The 25,962-nt window shown below is 46.1% G+C and overlaps 1 protein-coding gene across 4 annotated transcripts in view; it reads left to right on the top strand.

The window, feature by feature from the left end:
* POLR1B (RNA polymerase I subunit B) overlaps positions 1–25,962 on the top strand; it is a 37,983-nt gene that overhangs the window by 8,115 nt on the left and 3,906 nt on the right. For 3 of the 4 annotated variants that reach the window (XM_065589917.1, XM_042852765.2, XM_042852764.2), the window contains exons 4-13: positions 540–672; positions 2,147–2,283; positions 5,553–5,776; positions 7,857–8,028; positions 13,189–13,360; positions 14,281–14,562; positions 21,390–21,523; positions 21,956–22,126; positions 22,535–22,691; positions 25,410–25,606. In XM_065589917.1, the coding sequence (XP_065445989.1) occupies positions 540–672; positions 2,147–2,283; positions 5,553–5,776; positions 7,857–8,028; positions 13,189–13,360; positions 14,281–14,562; positions 21,390–21,523; positions 21,956–22,126; positions 22,535–22,691; positions 25,410–25,606 (1,779 nt within the window). The remainder of the gene's footprint in view (positions 1–539; positions 673–2,146; positions 2,284–5,552; positions 5,777–7,856; positions 8,029–13,188; positions 13,361–14,280; positions 14,563–21,389; positions 21,524–21,955; positions 22,127–22,534; positions 22,692–25,409; positions 25,607–25,962) is intronic. The other variant, XM_065589918.1, reaches the window with a different exon arrangement.

Raw genomic sequence — 25,962 nt, 5'->3', positions numbered from 1 at the left:
GCTTCTTAGTAGATAGTACTTGGTAGTAGCTCTGAAAGGGCCCAAGATATGGTATTTTAAAATTGTGATATTTCCATGTACACTAAAGTAGTTATAGCTCATTTTAGAGGTTTCTTTAATTTACTGTCTTGTCTTCTCATTTTCTCCGCATCCTCTACAGTTGGACTTAGTGTAACTAGTGCATCTGGCTTTACAGGTGGATGGATACAAGAAATAGTCCCAATAATTCTTTTAAACACCACTAAAATAGTTATTTTTGTAAAATACATGGAATATACAGAGCTTATAATAGTATGACAGGTTTACTGGCACTTGTTTGGGATGACCTCTGAAACGTGTGAGTAATGCATGCATCCCAAGCGCATGCCAATACAACTTGCCATGTATTCCACACACATAAAAAAGTTGGTGTGTATTTTACAGTCCAATAGGAGCTAATTTTGTCTCACTTCCATTTTGTTTCTTGTATAACAGATTCTCTGTACTCAGATCTTTGAACTTTGGTGAATTAATTTTTAAAGCACTTTCTCTCTTGTCAGGAAATGGGAGGCTATTTTATAGTTAACGGTATAGAAAAAGTTATCAGAATGCTGATTATGCCTAGACGAAACTTTCCCATTGCAATGATAAGACCCAAATGGAAAAGCCGAGGCCCTGGTTACACACAGTATGGTAAGTGTAGTGATTTTGTTAGGGGCATCACCTTAGTAAGACAGTCGCTTGAGAATAAACAAAAGAAAGAGCAGGTGACTTATTGTATTTAGTTATTGCTTTCTGTTTTGTTCATGCACTTGTGCTGTACCATAAACATGGCAGCCTGCTCAGATGAGGGGAAATTCTATTCCTTGAAAAGGGAGAAGCCCAGTGCTGGAAAAAGCAATTCTTTTAACGTCTGGATGAATGTTAGTGCTTGTGAAAATAAAAGGCTAATTACATTATATAAGGCATAAACTAGGTTGGTGGCTTTTGACTGTTGTAATCTGAACCATCGATATCCAGTGATACTGGATTGTATTCTGTCTGATTGTGGGTGGTCCATCTTCCATTGTGAGCAGGATGTGATGGAAACGAACCTGAGCACATCAATCCAATAGACACAGAAGTCTGTTGGTGCTGTAGGCAACACTGAATTTCCTTTCCCTGCACTAAGTGAAGGTAGTAAAGAGATTTATCCACAGTTAAAATAGACTCTGCACTACCTCCATCGTGAGGCTCAGTGTCAGAATTGGTAATGGCTCCCCTTTGAATCCTGCTTGTTGTTTATATTAAAACTCACGATCAACGCGCCCCGTTTTTAATGAATTGTGTTCTGCCTCATTAAAAATGCACTGTTTATATTTATTCACAGAACAGGTACGTTTTTGACAATGAGCTTGAAGCTACTTTGTAAGACACACAAATACAGTCCTTGCCCCAATGACTGTATGATCTAGAAGGATGGTGGTACAGGATCTGTAGTTTGTCTCCCTACGTTCAGTGTGTCTGAACTCTTTTGCCATGCTGCTACATCTAGTAATAAAAGAGTAGTTTAGTCACCACGGGCCCGATTCTACACTGCCTTACGCATTGTAGAGTCATGTACATTGTACAGTGAGTATAAAATGATACCAGATCACAACAGTAGCATTTTGCACCCACCTTGCACTAGTGTAAAAGTTTATGGCCTGATTCAGCACGTGCTTAATTTTAAGCTCGTGAATAGCCTCTGAAGTCAGTGGGACTACTCATGCTGAAATACCTTGCAAATCAGACCTAAAGTAGTGGAAGGCAGTGGAGAATCCGGCCCTATTTTTGATTAATCCTGGATCTCTCTCTTGAGACTGTCAGCAAGAGGGCCAGCTATGATATCAATACCCATCCTGTAGGAACTGAAGTGAGACCTCTAATTCATTTCAAGCAGAATACTGAAAATCAGTGTATGGTAATGACTCGCATTAGCAATCAGGTTTGCATTTCTAAACAGTTATCTACAAGTGTGACATACTGTCTCAGTACGATGCCTTTGAGCCAAACAGTGCCCCCACCCAAGGAAATCTAAACTGTATCCGGAGCAATTAAAGACCATGCTTGTTTTGTAGTCCGATAGCATGCAGTCAATAGTTTCTATCTTGTATAAGTGAATCTTTGCTTTTGTTCATTTTGGCAGGTATATCGATGCACTGTGTTAGGGATGAGCACTCTGCTATAAACATGAACCTTCACTACCTGGAAAATGGTACGGTGATGCTGAACTTCATTTTTCAGAAAGAGTTGTTCTTCCTCCCCCTGGGATTTGCACTGAAGGTAACCCATAATCTAGTCTTAGGCTTTTTGGTGAATGAAAGGTTGATTGAAGAATTGCTGTGTAAAGTGTAGCAGCCTGTTTCTTGCTTGGAAAAAGGACTTATTCAATAATTAATTCCACATGAAGCATTTCATTAAATGGTACTTGTCATCGTGACTATCAAGGATTGTAGTCCAAACTAGACCTGCCTATGTCGGTAGTATAACATTCAGGGCTGAAGTGTGAGAAGGTGCACACAGCTGAAGAAGGGAAAATAAGGTTTTGTATAAAAGTTTCTTGGCTTTTTGCTGTAAGACAGTACTGATGAGACGTTTTTAAAAGGTAATGGTGGGGAGTTTTCCATCTGAAGTCAAGGATAAAGCTGGTTTAAAACAAAAACAATTGTGCAGAATAAATCCTCAAGCGCAATATTGGCAGAATGTTTTTAGTCCGTATCCCAGTTATTGGCAGTATCGTTCAGTGAAAGACTTTGGGAGCACATGAATCTTAGTTCAAATCAGATAAGTCACGTCATCCCAATTGAAAATCAAGCAAAATAGTATAAAAACAAAATGCTGCTTCTGTACAGAACTTTCCTGGATAAGCAATGTTAGAAATGGTTGCAAAAATACCTTTTTTTCAAAAGTGATTGTGAAAGCACCAACGTGTTCAGTGTTGTACAGGCCTCAAAGGAAGTCAGCCCTTTGCTGCATCAGGCTTAAAATATAAAGGCCCGATCCTTTAAACCTCCGTAGGTGTAATACTTATTACCATGACCTGTCCTGTTGCTCACCAGTCTTACAGAAGGGTCCTTCGAGCCTTTGGGATTTTGCTGTCTTTCAAATCTTCCTTCCTAGTGGTTACCTTTGCTGCCAGGAGGATCTCAGAGATACAGACACTGATGCACTGTCTTCCGTGAGAAATGTCTGCTCATTTTCCTCCCTAGGTCACAGAGACATTTGGGGAAGAGGAGGCTACACATGTTGAGTTTGAGAGCTGCTACTTGTTACATAGACAGGACCAATTTCTTATGGTGGTGAACTTTGGACAAAAAGTCCAAAGGCCCTGTCAGCCTGTCTCAAAGGCATTTCGAATGAATTAGAGACTGTGCATCCAAACCTGATTTCACCTACAGGACAGGGAGGCTGATGCTTGAGCTCTTAATTCTGTGGGATTGCAACAGCACAAGATACCCCTACTCAGCAGCAGCTAATCCATTCATTCTGTGCTGCTAGTCAAATAACTCTGTGTAACTCTAGTGTTGTTTTGAAGTGTGGTTGCTCTCACTTGAGCTGGGCTAACTCCAGTGTGCCAACTCGAGCTAACTGGTGCAGTGAAGACAAGCCTAGTGTCTCTGTGGAGGCAATGAGTGTATCTAGAGCGCATGAGTTACGGAAGGCAAACAACCATTGGATGATGAACTTTCATAAAAGCTCATAACTATAGAATACAATTTAGTAAGCACAATGCATTAATTTTGCTAAGCAAGGCAGTAAAAGTTTTCAAAATAGCTGTCTCTAGACAGAGTAGAATGATTTACTGTACCGATTTAAAGCACAATGCAATTCCTAACTTAAGTTATGTTCCTGAAAAAATGCAACTTTAAGTGAAACGATGTTAAATGAATCCAATTTTCCCATAAGATTTAATGTAAATACGGGGGGTTAGGTTCCAAGGACATTTTTTGAGGGCAGACAAAAGGCATTATACTGTATACTGTACAGTACTGTGCTGTGGTTGGGAAGTGCCCCTGGCTTACCCCACACCGGCACAGCCCGCAGCAGGCAAGGACGCTAGGAAGCACCTTCGCAGCAGCAGCGGCAGCTTCCCCGGAGAAGAACAGGCACCGACTTTGCTGGGGGATGTTCCAGGACCGCCTCTTCCTGTCCCCGCTCCACCTCCTCTCTGGAGCACGCCGCATTCCTGCTCCTTCCGCCCCCACCCCATGCCCCCAGAAAGTCCTAAGCGCTGCCAAGCAGCTGTTTGGCGGTGGGGGAAGCACTGGGAGGGAGGGGGAGGAGGCGGAGAAGAGGAACTTGTGCAATGCTCCCTTGTAAAGTCGCTGCTCTTCCACAGAATCTTACAAGCAGTGGACAGAGCAGGCAGCCAAACGACGTTATAAGGGAGCATTGCACAACTTTAAACGAGCCTGTTCCCTAATGGAGCAGGGACATAACTTTGAAACAACGTTAAGCAGGAGGACGTTAAGTGGGGAGTTACTGTAATAGTAAAGACTTGGCTTCAATTAACTATTTTCATCTTTCTTTTCCTGAAAAGAAAGCACAGTCTCTCTGGTAGTAATGCCAGACTGCTTTTGTAATCTAGCTGATGTATTTGATTTATCAACCCACCGGGATTGTCCGTTGTCAGACAACATGCACATGCTTTGTTGAAATGGCAGCTTAGTTTGACAGATTACATTTCTTCACAGGCTTTATTTTAGTTTTAGTAAACAAGTGAAAGTTGTTTCTGATTTTCCTAGTTATAAAACCCCCGTCTGCGTGAGCAGTGTTGTTTAAATACAATCACTACCGCGTTTAGAATGTTGGATTTAAAGCTGGGGATTGCAAATGAGAGCACTGGGGCTGACCTCAGGCTGTCTACCCTACAGCGGCACAGGGATGGCGCTGCATCTGTGCTGCCAGAGCACCATATTGTAGCTGCTTCCTACAGCGATGGAAGGGCTTTTTCCATCCGTGTAGTTAAAGCACCTCTCGCGATGGATGAATTCTTCCGTTGATCTAGCTGCGTCTCTTCAGGGACTAGGTCTATCTAACTACGTCGCACAGGGTGTGAAATTTTTCACAGCCCTGTGGAACATAGCTACATCGATCTAATTTTTAAGCCATCCATTCCATTATAAAAACCTCTTGTTTTCAATTTACTTAAATGTCAATAATTAGTGATTTGAGACAAATTGTGAATGAAATTTATATTGTAAGCAAGGTCAGTCTATATAAATATAAAAAATCTTATTTAAATGAAGAAAAACTAAATTAATTTTGATTCATCGTTGTCTGTATTAACCAGCATTTGCTTTTCCAGGGGCTTCGTTAGGGGTATTTGTGGTGCTCATAAGGTTGTGTATACCCAGGGTCTTTCTCCACAGCTAATTGAACCTCAGAAAACTGTTTTCATCTTAGGGGAAGGGTATTAGAAGGCCAGAAGAGCATAAACCAGCATAAGTGACTGGAGTGACCTGGTCTCATTCTATAATTTAATTAGACATGGTGATTTATTACTCCTGACTTTTCTTTGTTCTCTGATCTGGTGCCTTTCTCTCCTCCAGGCACTAGTTGGTTTCTCAGATTACCAGATTTTTCAGGAGTTAATCAAAGGAAGAGAAGACAACTCCTTCTATAAGAACTGCATCTCTCAGATGCTGAGAATGGTAATGGAGGAGGGCTGTGCCACGCAGAAGCAGGTCCTTAACTACATCGGGAAATGCTTCCGAGTGAAACTCAACCTTCCTGAGTGGTACCCAAATGAGCAAGCCGCAGAATTCCTTTTGGAGTACGTATTCATGTAGCAATATATAACTAAATGACTGAACTACAGATGTAGTCACATTTCACTGCCTGACCGTACAGTATCATGACCAGCTTTTCAATAAGCTCAAGGACAAAAATTTAGAGAGATATCCACTCCCCCAACCCCCTCCGAATAATATTATGGGGCCAGTTTTCAGCCAGCTTCTGGAAACTTTACATTTACCTTAATCTGTCTGCAAACCCTTATCCACCAGATATGTGAGCAGGATTTCAGAGGATGGCTGAGACTTGGTCCTTCGTGCATTTTGCCATGTGACGTTGTAGTGGGTTTTATAAAAGATCTAAATATCCTCAATACTGAGAGAGAGATGTTAGGAAATTGAACAGTGAGCTCAGCCTTAACTCTGAATCTACTGTACCACAGCCTCCTTGGCATTTAACCCGTTGTTTGAAGTCCTTTGCAGCACTTGAGCACAACAGGGTGAGCGAAGTTTACCTTAAAATGTTTTTGGAGGTTATATCTTTAGGTAGAGGAGAGAAAATAAACACTTGCTCCATGGAATAACATAGGACACTGCATTCCATTCTAGTTTTAACTTCGAATATTCTTAAGGGGGGAGGAGGAAGTGGTATTAGGGAATCCCTGGTTCATAGTACAGGTGTTTTGAGTTGAGGAGCTCTTGCTTCCAGCCCTTGAAAGGAACTGATTGGAAGGTTCCAGAGTCCTTGAGATACCTGTAGTTAGAGCATGGTCAGTGCGGCAGAGACCTCAAGCCAGCCTACTGATGACTCAAAGGGTTAAAAATGTTAAGAGTCAGAGTCATCTGGAAGGACAAGAGTCGGGAGTAAGAATCCTTCATGATGGTCTTCAGAGGATCGGAATGTCAAGGTTAAACTCTCTCTTTTTCCTTTCAAAATATCCTGGGCTGTTCGTCAGTGTGGACTAATCTGCACAGTTTGTCCATCAGAAAGGGCTTTCAGTTGAAGTGGGAGGTGAGACAGGAGGAAGCTGAAGGCCCTAGATAGGGTGTGCACCTCGTTCGATTGGGCTTTGGTGATTATAACTTGCATATTTTGAAAGAGAAAATTTTCCTGCCAAGTTTTGGCCCAGAGAGGACCTTTATAGTTGAGTCATAAACACTTGAATACAAGGGAGTGTGGGGTGGAAACACTGATCGGGCCAATCATGGCAATACCTGATCATGGCACTTGCTTCTGGGAAAGTAAGCTTTTAGCTAATCTGCTCTGGCAGGAATTTAGGAAGTCTGTACTTCGTCTTGCCCACATTAAGCGGTATTCAGACCAAAATTTTATAACTGAGTGCTCTGCTGGGACATGATAGGAGGTTTGATTGTGATGTTGCATGGCAGTAAGAGAGTTTTTGTGAGTACATTTTCTATTTACCATTTATTCTGGGGGAGACAAAGTAGGTGAGGTTATATCTTTTACTGAACCAGCTTCTGTTGGTGGAAGGGAAAAGTTAGAAAGCTGTGTCCCTTCCACCAGCAGAAGTTGATCCAGTAAAAGATATAACCTTGCCTACCTTGTCTCTCTCCTATCCTGGTAGCAACATGGCTACGGTAACACTGAAAACATGTATTTTGAGTGAATTTTGTGTTACTGTTTCTCTATGGAACAGAGTTAATGATGCACATATATGATTGCACCACATTTTATGTGAAATCCGTGTACAAAATTTAGCCTTCATGTGGACCTGTCTCAAAATACTCCATGGCAACATGAATAATTTTGTGCTTAAGTCAATTTAGTGCTTAAAAAGGTGTAGAATTAACATTCCAGGAGTCTCTCTTCATCCAAATAACAGGCACAGTACAGGTACCAGCAGTGCGGGCTCCCCTGCTGATGTGCCTGTCGTGTGCTGGAAGATTGCATCTCTAAGGATGATGAGAGGGAAGTCTCTAAATCCTTTAAGTCCATTGAAATTTCGGAAAACAGCCCAGACGTGTGGGGAAAACTGTTATGCAGCTTAACTTCTGAGTTAGTGAATAAGAGTTTGGTCAAGGGCTGTTCAGGCAGGAGCTTGGAACATAGATCCTGTTAGAGATGGAGTTAATTGGCCCCTTTTCTTCCTATTCCTACAGTCAGTGCATCTGTATCCACTTGAAAACCAAAACTGAGAAGTTCTACTTGCTTTGTCTGATGACCCGGAAGCTGTTTGCTTTTGCCAAAGAAGAGTGCATGGAGGAGAATCCAGACAGCCTTATGAATCAGGAGGTGCTTACCCCAGGGCAGCTTTACCTCATGTTCTTAAAGGTAATGCCTTCAAGTGTTTAAAGCTGTGAGTGGCAGGAGAACCTCTAGATTCATAGAAAAGAGAGCAAATCTGTATCCAGCATGTGGGGCATTTGAATGACTCGTATAAGAGGAGTTTGTGAGGAGGCAGCTGGGCTCCGGTGGATCATGCCGAGGGCTGAGCTTCAAGAGATCTAGGTGTTGTTTCCAACTCTGCCCCTGGTTTGCTGTGACACCTTGGATATGTCACTTAACCTTTCTGGGCCTGTTAGCCTGTCTGTGAAATAGGGATGATGCTCTTTGCTCATCCGCGTTTGCTAGAGCACTATAACATCTCCAGCGAGAGCGAAGTATTAGCCACTAAACACACCACACACTGGATTCTCACTCTTGAATTCGCATCTCGGCTTCCCAGCATAAAGCTGGCACCACTCCCTCAGTCAACACCTGTGCCGAATGCTGCCGGCAGACCCCGGTCTTACCCAGCTCAGGCCTACACTCTGAGGATTTCACTTTTGAGTCACTCCAGACCAACCTCGTGTCAGCTGTAGGACTGCAGGTATGTTCTTCATTTCCCAAGTGTTCAAGGAGACATCTGTAGGCAGATTTGACGCCCACGTACATCACATGAGACACTCAGGCAGCACTGATGTTGGATATGACCATTTGTACAGGACATCTTTCTACCACAAGCCTGCTTCGTTCTTCTTCAAAACCATCTCTAGAAAGGAAAGCTCAGAAACCCCTAAGTATGCTAAGATGCATGGAGGCACCAGGCATCATAAGACACTGAGTAGGATGTGCTGAGTTAAATGCTTTGAGGTGGAGGAGCTAAGAGTGAATTTGGCTGCATCAATACAGGGGAGCTGATCCAATGCTCCAAAGATAACAAGGAAAAGTTTGCATCAGGCCTGCAGTAAAGTGCACCGAATAATTGGAGAGCAAATGACTGCACCAGAGCCCCGAACTGCTGCCAGTTCTGGGGAGCAAGCACCAAAGGGTGCCGTGATATCTGAACATGTTGGGAGAGTGCTTTGAGATACTGTTCGAATTGAGTTACCAAAGCACCAGTGGATGGCGTTTTGGGACAGGAGTGTCCACTCTCACTCACTCTCTCTCTCTCTCTCTCCCCCACCCCCCCATTGGTGCCTGAGCTGAAATGCTTTCAGAAACCATAACTGTAGGAGATGCAAGTGGCAGACGCTATGGGTGCATTTGCTCAACACTAATAATCAGTGGGGATTACAAATGAGAATACCTGTAACTGCAAATATTCATTTGGTGTCTTTCTCTTGTTGTATAGGACGTGGTTCTCAACCAGGGGTCCGGGCCCCCTGGGGGGGCCATGAGCAGGTTTCAGGGGGGCCACCAGGCAGGACCAGCATTAGATTTGCTGGGGCCCAGGACAGAAAGCTGAAGCCCCACTGCCTGGGGCTGAAGCCAAAGCCTGAGCATCTTAGCCTCACGGGGCCCTCTGTGGCGTGGGCCCCCAGGCAATTGCCCTGCTTGCTACGCCCTAACACTGGCCCTGGCTTTTAAATGCAGAAACCAGTTTCTGTGGCACAGACGGGCCGTGGAATTTTATAGCATGTTGGCGGGGGGCTCGAAAAGGAAACGGTTGAGAGCCCCTGGTATAGGAGACCTTTGTGCTATGTCTGTTCAGAGCCCTGTAGAACTGAGGCATTTGCAGTACTGGTCTGTGTTCTGAAACAAAGACTATCCGTTTAATCGTTAATGAGCTCGTTCAGAAAGGAGTAGCGATGCAGGGCATCACAGCAAGGAGTAAGATTGTGATTGTGCACGAAGTGTGATCGTTGGTCTCTTTTAAAAGACAAGGAAGGATGGGCTTGTAGTTAAGGCATTGGGCTGGGACTTGGGAGATCTGGGCTCCATTTCTGGCTTTGCCACTGATTTCCTGTGTGACCTTGATTTGTCATTTAATATCTCTTCACCTTGATTTCTCCATCAGTAAAATATACCTCACACCATGCAGCTCTGATGTCAGGTTTAGTGCCCCCCTCTATCTGACACACACAATTCGTAACATTGGTTAAACGGAAGATTCAAAGTAGTCTAGATTGGTATTTTATTTCTATAGTGCTTTTTATCTGATCTCAGAGCATTTTAGGGAGCAATTAAGTATGTGAAGAAGCAACAGCATTCTGGCAAATTTAGTAATTGTAATTTTAGAATCTTCACATGTGCTGTTGAATAACAGATGTAAATTAACGGAGATGGAATCGGATGTATGTCACCAGACTGGTGTGAGCTGGGAGCAAGATTTGCCTAGAACAGTAGTTGGTTCACTTATTCTTTAATATTTTTATGCCCTCCTTGCAATGACGATTCAGAAATAAAAAATGAATCTTGGCTATCAGCATAGGAGTAAAATATCAACGGTAATTAAGGAAATCCAGTCAAAATAAAATGCATTAATTTTTGGAGCCGTTTACAGACTTAATAGGAATAAGCAGAATCAATTCAGGGTGGGGGAAATCCTCTGTTACCATAAATCATTTAGTTATCAAGGGCAGCAATGAAGTCAGGTAAGAGCCTTTTCAGACCCTTTAGGTAGGTTAGGCAAGGAGTTCTCTTGTGCTGCTGAATGCACTTGGAGACAGTCCTACAACCATACTGACATCCTTCACTTCAAGCTTAGTCTCTGGCTTCTTAGATATACCATCTTCCTTTCCAAAAAGCTTTACCTCTCAGTAATCCGTTACAGTATACCATCAAACGCTGCAGACTTTTGTATCGTCAATTCTCTCCTGAAACCCTGCTTCACCACACTTATTTGTGCAAAAGATCTGACTAACAGCTTCAGCAACAAAACTGACATTCTCCAGCAATACGTGTCCTCAGTTTTTCCTACCTTTCCCTCTGTACATCTCATCCATTTACATGCCTGTCATTCTTGGTGGCGCCTTTGATTCTCTCCCTCTTTGACAGCTCCCTGCCCTCTGACTCCTCTTCCTCTGCGAGATCAAGTGCGGTCTTGCTCCCTTCACCTTAGGGGGAAAAAAAATTCTGAATTCCCACCCCCCTCTCACTTTCACTCCACCAAAACTGCCCTAACAAAGGTCACAAATGCCCTTCTCCTAGCTGAATCTTTTCTCACCTATCTGTTGGTGTTCCTCAAAGTTCTGCCTTCAGGCCCCTCCTCTCTTCCTTGTTCATTCTCTTGGCAATCCCATCCATTCCCTTGTTTCAGATATCCTTCGTGTCTTAGCCTTGCAGCTCCAGGGTGATCTTCTGACTCTTATCTCCACCCGCACTAGATTTTGTGAAGACTTGCTCTTTAATGTTACTTTCCCTTGCTTTATCCACCTGTGTGCTGCTTCTCTTCCCTTCTCTTCTCTGGTTTTCCTGCTTCTCACTTTTCCTCCAACAACTATCCAAAATTTTACTACTGAAGCCATCTCCTCAAGGCTCCTCCTCGAATCACTGTTGGTTTACTGTGGAAAATTAAAACTCGCTGTTCTTACCTTCAAGCCCCAACCTAATGTCCACAACTACGTCTTTGCTTTAATTTCTCCCTACTCCCCCTTGTGCTGCCCATAAGACTCCCCAGCCCTTGTCATACTATTCCTTCTATCCTTCATTCTGCTTTTTGCAGTTTGTTTTGTTGTCTCTTCACCTGGAATACTTATCTCCTTATTTGGCAACACAGCTGTCTGCTGCCTTTTCACCAATAATTATTGTTTTAGGCCTCTTTTTGTCCTGTCTGTTTTAGACAGTAAGCTCTTTAGAACAGATTTGTCTTACTATGCTTTGTAAAAGTACCACATACTTTTGTGGAGCTATGTGAGTAATCTATTATTAATAATAATATAATTATTATTATTTATTTTGTTATTATATTATGTCTTGCCCATTTCTGGGCCTTTCACCATTGTAATATGGAAGTATTCCTGTTCTAAAAGTTCTCGGTGTAGATCTATACAAATATGTCACTGTAAAGCATTTATAATCCACAGTAAGAGCATGCAAGCCCCAAATATCCCATCTGTGCTGTCAGACTCAGTGGGTAACCCATGCATAACTAATTCTTTAGAGCACGTCTATTTGCCATATCTTTAAAATCTGCTTTTAGCATTGTTTTTTAATAGAAGTTTGTGTTTGGAAGAACAGAACTCCCTGCTACTGCAGTGGCTTGTGCCTTTGGAATTGAAGAAGAAAATCTAAATCCAGGGTGTTTAAAGGCTTATGATGTGTTCTGTTGAAGGAAGCCCCACCTTCATTCCAGGGAGTGGAACACTGGGGACTGAGGTGGGCTGTCTGTACTCAGACGGAATAGCTAGCCCTGAACCAATAAGCCGTGCTTTACTAGCTGGCTGCAGCCCTGCTCTGGCACACTTGTGGAGGAGCCAACCACCCCTTCCAGGCGTGTTTGAATGATAACATATGATGTCTTTACCTTGAATTAGCTTGGCTGTATGCAGAGGATTTCTTTTAATAAAAAGTTGGAAGCAGTGGCAAATACCTTACTCTTCCCTGTTATCAGAATCGTGAACATCTGAGCTCATTCAAGTACCAAAATTACAACCCAAACGAACCTCCAAAAGCAATCATCTAAAACGTTTATCACGTTGTCTGAGAAGCATCTCTCTTGGTGATATATATACGTTTCTAAAAACTTGAGCTTCAAAGTCAAATTATTCCTTTTTTGTAAGGCAGCTCTACCCTTCGCTGGTTGTCACTTCATCAGCGTGTTCAATGTCCAGTAAACCAAAAGGTCAAATGTACTTGCAGTGATGACGACACATTTCGGGAGATGTTGAATTGTTGCAGAGTAATACGCTTATGCTGCATATTGCATTAATAATCCACTTCACTTTTTATGGGTTTCTCCACATACTTAAGAAATTCATACCTGTAGTTGATAAATCAGGAGATGATTGCAAAACTGGTGGATTGTGCCCTGCATTTCACTGACAGTGTGCCTTTCAGTGTTGAAATGGTATCATTAACATAATTCAGGGGAGGTGGGGATTAATCTAGAATGATAGAAATTAACAATGGGTAGTCTTAGCTAATCCTCAAAAGATCATCTAGTTCATCCTTCTGTCAATGTGGGAGGGTCCGTACAGTATATTAATCAGTAACATCGCATGCTTCAGACACAGGGCTGTTTCATGTTTTTACTTTGCTAGTTTAACACATCTCATTTTTAAACCTTAGGAGAGGATGGAAGCTTGGTTGCTTTCTGTTAAAGTAGCCTTGGACAAAAGATCTCAAAAGACCAATATAACCATCAATTCAGAAAATATGATGAAGCTATTCAGCATGGGAATTGATGTTACAAGGCCATTTGAATATCTCCTTGCTACTGGTAACCTGCGCTCTAAAACAGGTAAATTTTATCTTGAACTTCATTCCATTCCTGCGATACAATTTTAGCGCTTCACAGAGAGGTGCTGATGGAAATACATTTTTTTCAAGCCTCTTCTCTTAAAGTATCATTTTGTCTACTGAATGTTTGCTCAAGTTGAATTCATGCAGCTCATTATGAACAAGAAGCTTTTTGACAAAAGGATTAGATTTTTCCTCAGACTTGGATCATATGTATATTAAAATATATACATTATTTATATTCAGATCCAGGATTTTATAAATATCTTTACATTTCGCATTGCTAAAAGAAGCCGCATTGATTGCTTTGAAAATAATGTCCGTTCTCCATCGAAAAGGCACAGCGTGGTGTATGGAAGTGCTAGCTACTTCTCTTTACTCCCTCCCCGCTGAGTCAGAAACTACGGCACTTGGATAGTTTATCACCAGAGCCCATTCAATCCTTGGCCTGTGCACTGAGGCTGCAAACATAATGTCTGTTATGATACTGTTTTATGTCCACTAGAGACTGGGCTCAGACTACAATAGGCCAGAAAATTTCCAGTGAGGTGAAAAGTCAATGAAAAATAGGGAGACAAATTGATAAAATTTTCATGGAAAAAACTTAGTTTTGCAGTCAGCTTTGAGACAGTTAACTCACTTCACATAGCGCGCCGAACAGGTGCGAGTAACTTTTGGTTGCTACCAATTTGAGCTGGATTTGACCCAGTGACCTGGCATGTAAAGGCTGTATAGCCCCCTACCATCCACTGAACCCCTCAAACGTAGATATAGCTTAATAAGCTGAGAATCTCTCCTTTGATGTCAATCTTTTAGACTTCTATGCACGAGTCTAATGAAGATGATTTATAGAATTGTATTTTGCAAATGTCCTTCATTAATATCAGCTCACACATTAAATCTGGCTTTTGTTTTTTAAAGGTCTGGGTATGCTACAAGATTCTGGTCTGTGTGTGGTGGCAGACAAGCTGAATTTTATTCGTTACCTGTCCCATTTTCGCTGCGTACACAGAGGTGCTGCGTTTGCCAAGATGAGAACCACCACGGTGCGCAAACTGCTCCCAGAATCCTGGGGCTTCCTGTGCCCTGTGCACACCCCCGACGGAGAGCCCTGTGGGCTGATGAACCATATTACGACTGTCTGTGAAATAGTGACGCAGTCAGCCTACACCTTGTCCCTGCCACCTTTGCTCTGCTCCTTAGGTAGGTTCCATTGAGTTAATAACTTAAGAAAACTTGGACCCCACAGACCCGTGTCTTCACTGGATATCATTACAACAAAAACACTTCAATTTGGCTAAACCTGCATTTTGGTTAATGACAAAAATAATGTATTGCTTACACAGCACTGACATTTTTACAATGTTGTTTGAATAGCAATACATTTACTTGGGGGAATTGAACTAATAAAAGCTCCATACTGTAGAATGAGCAGGTTCATGTGTACAGAAAGATAAATGCACAGAAATGTCTCCAAAAAGTGGCATTATTTGCACATTTATAAGGTCACCAATGACTATTTAGTAAAATAACACAACTCATCTAAGCATTTTATTTTTTTGTGATCATCAAACCACTTTTTATTGTTGTAAATCTGGATATAATTCAGGCAGCATCCTGGAAAAATAGCGTATACCTGATATTTAGATTCTTCTTCGAGTGCTTGCTCATATCCATTCCATTAGGTGTGTGCGCGCCGCGTGCACGATCGTCGGAAGATTTTTTTACCCTAGCAACACCGGCGGGTCGGCTGTGGAGCCCCCTAGAGTGGCGCCTTCATGGCGCTGAATATATACCCCAGCCGACCCGGCGCCCCCTCAGTTCCTTCTTACCGCCCCTGACGGTCGTTGGAACTGTGGAGCGCTGCTTAGCTGTTCTCCACTTTCCCTAGCTTTTCTTGTTGTATCATAGTTGTAGTTATAGTTATAGTCTTAGAGTTTGTTGTAAGTTAGTTAAGTAGTTGTAAAGTTGTTCTAAATAGTCCAGGGGGTTAAGGGGGTCGTCTCCCCCCTTTCTCCCCCGGCCGCGGGGCCGGGCTCATGCCCAACGCTCCCGGCTTCAAGCTGTGCGCCTCCTGCGCTAAACCTATGCCCACGAGCGACCCGCACGAATCTTGTCTGAAGTGCCTGGGAGAGTCACACCAGACAGACAAGTGTAAAATCTGTAAGGCCTTTCGTCCGAGAACGAAGAAGGAGCGGGACTTTCGGCTCAGGCAACTTCTGATGGAGGCGGCTCTTAGCCCGGACGCTCCTTCCACGAGCAAGGCCCCGGCACCTAGCACCTCGGTGCGCAGTGCCCCGGCGGCACCGGCTGCGACGACCACGCGAGTGGCGTCAGACAAGCCTCCCCGGCACCGGACCTCGTCGGCACCGCAGACACAGCAAGTGCCTCGGCGCCGGTCCTTATCCCCAGGGCATAAAAAAGCCCATAAGACGGGGACATCAGTGCCGAAGACGCCAGCTCCCCCAGTGTCGGGGGTAGAGCCGCGTCCACCGGTGGAGCAACGGAAACAGTTGCCTCCGGCACCGTCGACTCCGGCGCCGAGGCCGTTGAGTCCGGTGCAAATGGCGTCTCCCCCCAGGCCGGCGGTGATACAGTGCCTCCCGTCGACGCCAGAGACCTTCGCGGCGGCGAGAGACTTAATAGCTCTCACGGAGCCGGCACCGCCTCAGCCACCGGCACCGACTGCACCGTTGACTCGCCCGGTCCAGTCGAGGGGGAAACCTGCTTTGATGCGCCCACCATCACAGGGGCTGGAACCTCGGCACCGGTCCAGGTCCCGAAGCAGGTCCCCACGCCGCTCGCAGTCCCGGCGCCGAATATCGTCTCGGCACCGGTCGTACTCGCGGCCAAGATCTACTTCGCGGCACCGGTCCACGTCTCGGCACCGCTATGATCGTCGGCACCGATCAACGTCGAGACGTAGTTCTCGGCACCGCTACGGTCGGCGCTCGACGTCGAGGGGTCGCTCCCGGCACCGGGCATACTCCAGGTCCTCGTCGAGGTCCAGATCCGACTCCCGGCACCGACGAGGTCATCGGCACCGGTCGCGGTCCCGGCACCGATCGCCGGCACCGCGCGGAGATAGATCATCTCCGGACCGGCACCGTGCGGCACCGCAGCCCACCGGGATGGTTTCATCTCTCTCGGCACCGCCATGGCCGTCTAGATCGGTGTCTCGCTCCTCGGAGGACTTGTCGAGATCGGCATACCCCCCTCAAGGGCGCGCCGATGAACAAAATTTCGGCCACTGGCAGGAGATGGCAGAGGACCAATCTCATGGACCATCTCACTGGTCGTTTTGGACCCCGTGGGCATACCACCAAGAACAAGGGGCTCCAATACCATCGACCTCTCGCTCGGGTCACTCGGTTAGAAGGGCCCCAGAATCCACCATCTCTCGGCCTCCGCCAGGAGGCATGGAGGCTTCGGTGTCCACGCCACCCGACACCAGGGACCCAAGTGCAGGTGATGCCCCGGCCCAAGAGCAAGGGGATCAGGACCCCCCCTTGGATCCGGTACCACCGGAGGCATCCTCTTCCTCCTCTCCGGACGAGGCAGTGGCGGGCACTTCATGTACGGGTCCCCCTCCGATAGATCTTCGGGCTCACCAGGATCTCCTGCGTAGGATGGCCCGTAATATGGACCTGCAGGCGGAGGAGATAGTGGAGGTGCACGACCCGATCGTGAACATCCTTGGAGCAGATGCCCCATCGAGGGTGGCGTTACCTCTGATCCGCACGATCCAATCGAATGCGGATACGATATGGCAAACTCCTGCCTCCATTCCACCCACAGCGAGAGGGGTGGAAAGAAAATACTTTGTCCCCTCTAAGGACTATGGGTACTTGTACACCCACCCCCAACCGTGCTCACTGGTGGTGGAATCAGTGAATGCACGAGAGCGCCACGGCCAGCAGGCTGCAGCGCCTAAATCAAAAGAGGCTAAGCGGCTCGACCTGTTTGGCCGTAAGGTCTACTCAGCCGGAGGGCTACAACTGAGAGCGGCGAACCAACAGGCGTTACTGAGCCGCTACAATTTCAACTCCTGGAACTCTATGGGGAAGTTTAAGGAGTTGATTCCCCAAGAGTCCAGGGAAGAGTTTGGAGCCATGGTAGAGGAGGGCAAGAAGGTGGCTCGGACCTCCTTGCAGGCCTCCTTGGACATTGCAGACTCAGCGGCGAGGACCCTGGCTTCGGGCATCGCTATGCGCAGGATCTCCTGGCTTCAGGTTTCGGGTTTGCCTCCGGAGCTGCAGCAAACCCTACAAGATCTGCCTTTTGAGGGGCATGGATTGTTCTCAGATAAGACGGACTCCCGCCTGCAGAGCCTCAAGGACTCGAGAACAATCATGCGCTCCCTGGGGATGCATGTTGTGGGCCCCCAGCGCAGGCCATTTAGGCCGCAACCTCAGCGCTTCTACCCCCCCCCGCCTCGTCAGAGACAAGACTCGGCCCGGAGGCGAGGGCGAGGTGGTAGAAGAAGGTGGACCGGCCCTCAACCCGGTCAGAACCAGGGGCCACCTCGACCACCTTCAGGCCCCAGGCAGAACTTTTGAAGGTGCGGTCGAGGACGGCGCCCCAGTCATCCCCCAGGATCCAGCCCCCTCCTTTCGGGATCGCCTCTCCCACTTCCACCGTGCTTGGTCCCTTATAACTTCGGACCGTTGGGTCCTCCGCACGGTGGAGAGGGGATACGCTATCCAGTTTTCTTCTATCCCCCCCTCCTCCCCCCCTTCCCCGTCCCTCTTCAGGGACCCTTCTCACGAGCAACTTCTTATACAGGAAGTTTCTACGCTCCTCGCTATGGGGGCCATAGAGGAGGTTCCAGTGGAATTAAGGGGCAGGGGATTCTACTCCCGTTATTTCCTCATCCCCAAGTCCAAAGGAGGTCTGCGACCCATCTTGGACTTGCGCGGACTCAACAAATTCGTAGTAAAGTTGAAGTTCCGCATGGTCTCTCTGGGGGCCATTATCCCTTCCCTCGATCCTGGAGACTGGTTTGCCGCCCTCGACATGAAAGACGCATACTTTCACATCGCAATTTACCCGCCTCACAGACGCTTCCTGCGATTCCTAGTAAGCAAAGTGCACTATCAATTTGCAGTCCTTCCCTTCGGCCTATCCTCGGCCCCAAGAGTGTTCACGAAATGTATGGCTGTTGTGGCAGCGTACCTTCGTCGGCAAGGGATACAGGTGTTCCCGTACCTAGACGACTGGCTGGTACGCGGTCGTACCAAGGAACAAGTTCGTGCTCACGTCCACATAATAGTGCGCACATTCAACAAGTTGGGTATCCTACTCAACAAGGACAAATCCACTCTAGAACCTACCCAGAGAATAGAATTCATCGGTGCGGTTCTAGACTCCAGACGCGCACAAGCCGTCCTGCCAGACAATCGCTTTTGCACCATCACGAGCCTCATCCAGGGACTCAAGGCCTTCCCAACTACCACGGTGAGGTCGTGCCTTACCCTCCTGGGTCACATGGCTTCATGCACGTACGTAACCAGGCATGCCAGACTTCGGCTTCGCCCACTCCAGACCTGGGTGTCATCAATATACCGCCCACATCGGGACAGCCTGAATATGGTGGTCACAATCCCGAACTCGGTCCTGACCTCCCTCACATGGTGGCTAGATCACAATGTGGTTTGCGAGGGGATGCCGTTTCACGCCCCACAACCCTCTCTGCACCTGGTCACAGACGCTTCATCTCTGGGTTGGGGCGCCCATCTCAACGAGCACCATACCCAGGGCCTGTGGACTGCACCTCAGCTAGCCCTACACATCAATGTTCGGGAACTGATGGCGGTGCGCCTGGCGTGCCAGGCATTTCTCAATCTCCTACGTGGCCGCTGTGTGTTAGTTCTCACCGACAACACCACGGCCATGTTTTACATCAACAAGCAAGGAGGAGCACGTTCGTCAATTCTATGCCAAGAGGCCATTCGCCTGTGGGACTTCTGCATCGCCCACTCAATCCATCTCACGGCATCGTTCCTCCCTGGAGTCCAGAACACTCTGGCGGACCGGCTCAGCAGGTCCTTTCAAACGCACGAGTGGTCTATCCGTCCGGACATTATACATTCCGTCTTCCAGAAGTGGGGGTTTCCCCACATAGACCTGTTTGCATCTCGAGACAACAGGAAGTGCCACGTGTTCTGCTCCCTGCAAGGTCGAGCTCCGGGCTCCCTCTCGGATGCGTTTCTCCTTCCCTGGAAAGACCATCTGTTTTATGCCTTCCCTCCGTTTCCTCTGGTCCACAAGGTACTGCTCAAATTGCGCAGAGACCAGGCACAGGTAATTCTAATCGCTCCAGCGTGGCCGAGACAACATTGGTACACCACGCTGTTGGAACTCTCGGTTCGGACACCGATCCCGCTTCCGTTGTATCCGGATCTCATCACGCAGAACCACGGCCGGCTGCGTCACCCCGACCTGCAATCACTCCACCTCACGGCGTGGCTGCTCCATGGTTCACCCAGGCAGAGCAACAGTGTTCTCACTCTGTCCAACAGATTCTGCTGAGCAGTAGGAAGCCCTCAACACGGACCACATACTTGGCCAAGTGGAAGCGGTTCTCCTGTTGGTGCGAACAGCGAGCCACGTCCCCGTTGCACGCACCTATCCCTCTCATTTTGGAATATCTCCTCTCCCTAAAACAGCAAGGGTTGGCGATATCTTCAATTAGAGTTCACCTGGCCGCTATATCGGCCTTCCATCCAGGGGAACTCGCGTCCTCGGTATTCTCTAACCCGATGGTCGTTAGATTCCTCAAGGGCTTAGACCGGATGTACCCACAACAACGTCACCCCGTTCCGACGTGGGACCTCAACCTGGTTCTCTCCAAGCTCACAGGTCCTCCATTCGAGCCACTGGCCACCTGTTCACTTCTGTACCTGTCCTGGAAGACAGCCTTCCTCGTAGCCATCACCTCAGCAAGGCGCGTTTCTGAACTCAGGGCGCTTACATCCGAGCCCCCTTACACAGTTTTCCACAAGGATAAAGTGCAGCTTCGTCCACATCCTGCCTTTCTCCCTAAAGTGGTTTCTCCATTTCATATCAACCAGGATATATTTCTCCCGGTTTTTCACCCTAAACCACATGCTACTCGCCAGGATCAACGTTTGCATTCCCTGGACGTGCGAAGGGCCCTGGCCTTCTATATTGACCGCACAAAGCACTTTAGAAAGACGACGCAACTCTTCGTTGCAGTGGCCGACCGAATGAAAGGCTCACCGGTCTCCTCACAACGCCTATCCTCCTGGATTACGTCTTGCATCCGGACTTGCTACGACCTGGCAGGTGTCTCAGTACCACACCTCACCGCTCACTCCACGAGGGCCCAAGCTTCCTCGACGGCTTTCCTGGCCCAAGTTCCGATCCAGGACATTTGTAGAGCTGCGGTTTGGTCGTCAGTCCACACGTTTACAGCTCACTATGCACTAGTGCAGCAGTCCAGGGACGATGCTGCCTTCGGATCAGCAGTTTTGCACACAGCAATGTCTCACTCCGACCCCACCGCCTAAGTTGGGCTTGGGAGTCACCTAATGGAATGGATATGAGCAAGCACTCGAAGAAGAAAAGACGGTTACTCACCGTTGTAACTGTTGTTCTTCGAGATGTGTTGCTCATATCCATTCCAAACCCGCCCTCCGTCCCCACTGTCGGAGTAGCCGGCAAGAAGGAACTGAGGGGGCGCCGGGTCGGCTGGGGTATATATTCAGCGCCATGAAGGCGCCACTCTAGGGGGCTCCACAGCCGACCCGCCGGTGTTGCTAGGGTAAAAAAATCTTCCGACGATCGTGCACGCGGCGCGCACACACCTAATGGAATGGATATGAGCAACACATCTCGAAGAACAACAGTTACAACGGTGAGTAACCGTCTTTTCTTAATATATGTAGTGGGCAAAGCAAAATGTAAAGCATTTCTTATATGCTGGTCTAGAATGTTTCTAAGATCCTGAGGAGTGTTGGTGTGGATCGCTACTTCCAGCATTAATGGCTTCCTTGGTTCTTTCCCAGGTGTCACTCCCGTTGATGGGACTCCAAGCCAACCCTATGCAGAGTGTTACCCAGTTACACTGGATGGCTCGTTAGTGGGCTGGGTAGAAAAAGATATGGCTCCTACGATTGCAGATACTCTCCGGCACTTTAAGGTTGCCTTGTTTGATGTGACTTGACTTAGAAGAAGCAGTTTTTTAACTTCTCCCAAATGTTTCCTTCCTTCATTTTTGTGCCTGACTGATTCATTTGGTTTTATTTGAATTTTAAGAATTGAATTTTATCATGTTCTTATTTAATTTTATATGATGATTATTTTATATCTATTTATAAGGCATTGCCACCAAAGCATTGCAGCATCAAGGTATTTGTTGGTTGTAGCAATTTAAAATGCAATTGTTTTTCTCCAGTTTTGTAGAGATTTTGATGCAAATATTTTTTTAAAAATATATGAAACAGTGAATTTGTGTAGCTACTTGTGTGACTAAAATTTTCATTTGGAGGGGAAAATAGGCTATTGGATGCAAAAAAATCTTCATTTATTACAAGTTTTCTAACTAGATTTTTTTCTGTGCATGTGAGAACAGGTAATGCAAGAAAAGAAAATTCCAGCGTGGACTGAGGTAGTCCTTATTCCAATGACCGGAAAACCTAGTCTGTATCCAGGATTATTCATTTTTACTACCCCTTGCAGGATGGTTCGGCCTGTGAGAAATTTGGCCTTGGGAAAGGAAGAATTGATTGGTACTCTGGAACAGGTACTGTGCATGGGTCTGTCTAACGTGTTTGTTTATTACAAAGCAGTGGCCATTAGAGAAAAGTCTTTGATACAAAAATAAGACACCTTACAAAAATATCTGTGAAAGGAACAATGAAGGGGAGGTGGAAGCTGATCTTGTCAAAAGGGCTATTAAGTTTGCTTGGGTTTAGTGCGCTAGCGCAAATGAGAACTAGCATGAATGTGTCTACACAAGCTGAGAATCACATCCCTAGCTCAGGGTAGAAGTGGCCATAGTTATGTTGGTTTTTGCTGCATAGCTCTTTTTACACACTAATATACTAAGTTATCAAATAGAACAGCTGGAGCTATGAAAGTGATTGGAGACAGCTTTATTTACCTTTAAAAAGATCAATTTGATAATTAAATTGGACTTTGCTTATCTCAGGTCTTCATGAACATTGCTGTCCTTGAGGATGAAATTGTGCCTGGCGTGACCACTCACCAGGAGCTCTTTCCTCATAGCATGTTGAGTGTGGTAGCCAACTTCATTCCATTCTCTGATCACAACCAGAGTCCCAGAAACATGTACCAATGCCAGATGGGTAAGTACTGTGCTAAATATTGCCATCAAACAATCCCCAAGTTTCCACATGCACAGGAGGAAGGAAAATAATCAGATCCTTGACTCCTTCATTCCCCTTTCCTTTGTATCATCCTTAGCTTTGCAGGAGGGGGAGAACCTCCAACAAACCTTAGGGGGACTGTTGGTTCCCCTCACAACGTCATGGGACTTGGGAGGCTCATTAGTATCCCTTGCGAGCCTTGCAAAGGAAAGGGCTTAAGAGTCCTCATTTCTTATGTGCGGTGCTGAGCTCTCTGGAGCTGATGTTCTCCAACTTGAATTTTTGGTAGGAGAAGTTACTGTTTCAAATTATGGTCAAAGGCACAAGACCTCAGCAGAGTCCAAGGAAATTGGTTTTTTTGTTTTGTTTTGTTTTTTTTGCTATTAAGTGGCAAATATGTTGAGTGTTGAGTGTGCCTGTGCCTGTGCCTGCTATATTTTCAGGGATCCTAATTCAAGAACCCATCCTCCACTTCACTTCAAAATTTGAAGAAAATGTCTACAAAGAAATTTCTTAACCCCATCAGATAGATGTGACTCATGCCTGAAAGCATGAGAGTTTATATCATTTCTAAACATTGGGGGTTTATTACTGTCGGATGAAATTGTGTATGTTCTCATTAAACTATGTAAATTCCTAATCCTTTTTGACTCCTACGAAGTTCTTGGTCTCTGTGATATCTATTGGCAATGAGTTCTACAGCTCAGTTATTCTTGCGGGGGGTGAGGGTGAGATATCTCTCTCTCTCTCTCTCTCTCTCTCTCTCTCCCTCTATCTATCTCCAAGGGTAGTGGCTAAGCTCAGGGGATGGCACGTGAATGGCCTGGACTTGTGCCCCACAGCTGTCCTCGAGGGACAGTTCTCGCAGTATCTAGTGCCCTTAGAGTGGTATCCTTGCTGATGGTATTAACTGCCTTTGATACCATTGACTATGAGGTGTGTGGACTTGTTTCTGATCCATAGCAGCGATGGGTGGGATGCTCTGAATGGTCCTGGTCTTGCCTTGCTGAGTGCCCTCAGAGGGTGGTGTGGGGTAACTACTCCTCCCTGAGGCGCTCTCTTGTTAAACAAGAGGGGTGATATGTATGTGAGGCCATTGGGAGGCTTAGTGATGAGGCGTGGGTTGCAGTATGCTGCTAACAGACCGCTCTGCGTCTCCATGTCCACTGACCTGGCCAGAGCTGTCCATTGTGGTGCTCCATGTCTGGGGGAGACTGGCACAGCTATGAGGGCTAACTGGCTGAGACTCCATCCCAGCCAAGATGGAGGTGTTGCAGATTGGTTGGGGGAAACAATCGGAAGATAGAACAGGAATAATACTGGCTATTTTGAGGTGTGTCTGCGCCATCAGTGGATCAGGTTTGCAGTCTGGGCTCCGGTAACACTCAGATGCTATTGGAAGAGCAGGTAGCTGCCACAGCAAGATCGCCTCTTTCTCCCTCCCCGAAGCATCACATGGCTAAGAGATTGAGTCCATTTCCTTTGGATGCAGACCATGCAACTGTTATCCAGACCTTTGTCACTTTGCAAAGTGCTCTCTGGGAGGCTATATCTTAAATCTATCTGGAAACCGCATCTGGTACAGAACTTGGCAGCCTCTGTGTTAAGCAGTATGTATTTCATGGTCATATTAAACTGGATCTCTGATCTGCACTGAGGGCCTGTTGGTTTCTGGGTTGACTTTGTGGTGTTTTAGACATATCAAGCCCTAAAATGGCCTGGCTTTAGGCCCCCTTTAGGCCCCTCCCTGTGACATACTACCACAGTTGTGGTTAGTGAAGGCACTTGAGCTAAAGTTTCAGTGGTATAAATGAGAGAGAGTACAGCTGGCAGGTGTTGAGAGAAGAGTGAGGTGGTGGACTCCAGGTTGGCTTTTGTTGGTGGAGTTTATTAAATGTTTGTTAAATCCCTGGTGCTGCTGGCATGGTGCTATTGATGGGTGATTGCCAGAGTCTGCATGGTTTGTATTTTAAGAGTTTACCAAGGGAACTCACTGCTTGGGATTGGTGTTCTTTTCCATACATCCCTAAGTGAAACCCTAATACAACCCTAAATGAAAAAGTGCTTCAAGAGCTCAGAATACCACCTTACGCCTGCTAGGCAGCGGAGACCAAGGAGTAGGGAATCCTGTCGGAAAGGTTTTGAAGAAGCAGATTTGTAGCTCAGTCATTTTCCCATAGTCTTCTGAAAATAGTAAACTGAATAAAATAGCAACCCATTGTTCAGAAGTTGCATCGCTTATCAATATTCAGACCAGGAGTTAAAAGATATTTTACAGTATGAAAATGTAGGACAGAAGAGACACAAGTGAAATGTCACATACAGAAAACCTTGATTTTAATTTTTTATGGTAAGTGTGAAATTGACATTCCATCTGGATATGTTAGAATTACTGTAAGAGGGAGCATGTTAAAAATAAACCTTATTAAATGATAGGAATGGAACTGAATTACTAAAGGAGTTTAAGTAGTAGTTTGCAATTTGTGATTCAGGAGTAGGAAGGGAAATTCTTATCTGCATCAGTGCAGTCTTAAAATGCAAGCTTAGGAGGACTTTTTGGATTTGGGGAAAACATCAACTTTTTCTCCATACACAAGAAGAGACTCTGCAGGCTGGATCAGTTTTATCCCTACCAAAGCCATGACAGAACATTATGATTTTTTGCCACTGGATTAATCCGGCTCTTTTTTGTTTTAGGCAAGCAAACTATGGGCTTTCCACTTCTGACTTATCAGGATCGCTCAGATAATAAACTGTACCGACTTCAGACCCCGCAAAGCCCCTTGGTGCGGCCGTCCATGTACGATTACTATGACATGGACAATTATCCAGTCGGTACCAATGCAATCGTTGCTGTCATCTCCTACACTGGCTATGACATGGAAGATGCAATGGTAAGTCATTGAAAAGGAAATGGAATATACTGCCTTGTCTGTATCACCTGGAGACTGGAGTGTGAACATCTGTTTGTTTGGGTTTTTTTTTGCCAATTACTCAATCTTAGTTTGCCACACGGTGGGTGCACACACAAGAGCAAGGAAATGAAAAGCCACCTAATGAAAAGTCTACTTCTCCACCGACAAGCTGCACCCCACAGTTCAGACTCTGCTGTGGAGTGTCTGGGGAGCAGGTCTCCCCATGATGTGCTCTTCTCTGCCATTCCCCCCTGGCTCTGCTGCCCAATCTGCCTTCCTACTGGTCTGGGGAATGCTCAGCGAGGCTGTGCAGCAGGGCCAGAAGGGCAACATCG

The sequence above is a fragment of the Chrysemys picta genome, chromosome 3 (assembly GCF_011386835.1).
Source record: "Chrysemys picta bellii isolate R12L10 chromosome 3, ASM1138683v2, whole genome shotgun sequence".
Taxonomy (NCBI): Eukaryota; Metazoa; Chordata; order Testudines; family Emydidae; genus Chrysemys; species Chrysemys picta.
Note: the sequence above shows the minus strand (reverse complement) of the source record. Positions and strands in the feature narration are given on the sequence as shown.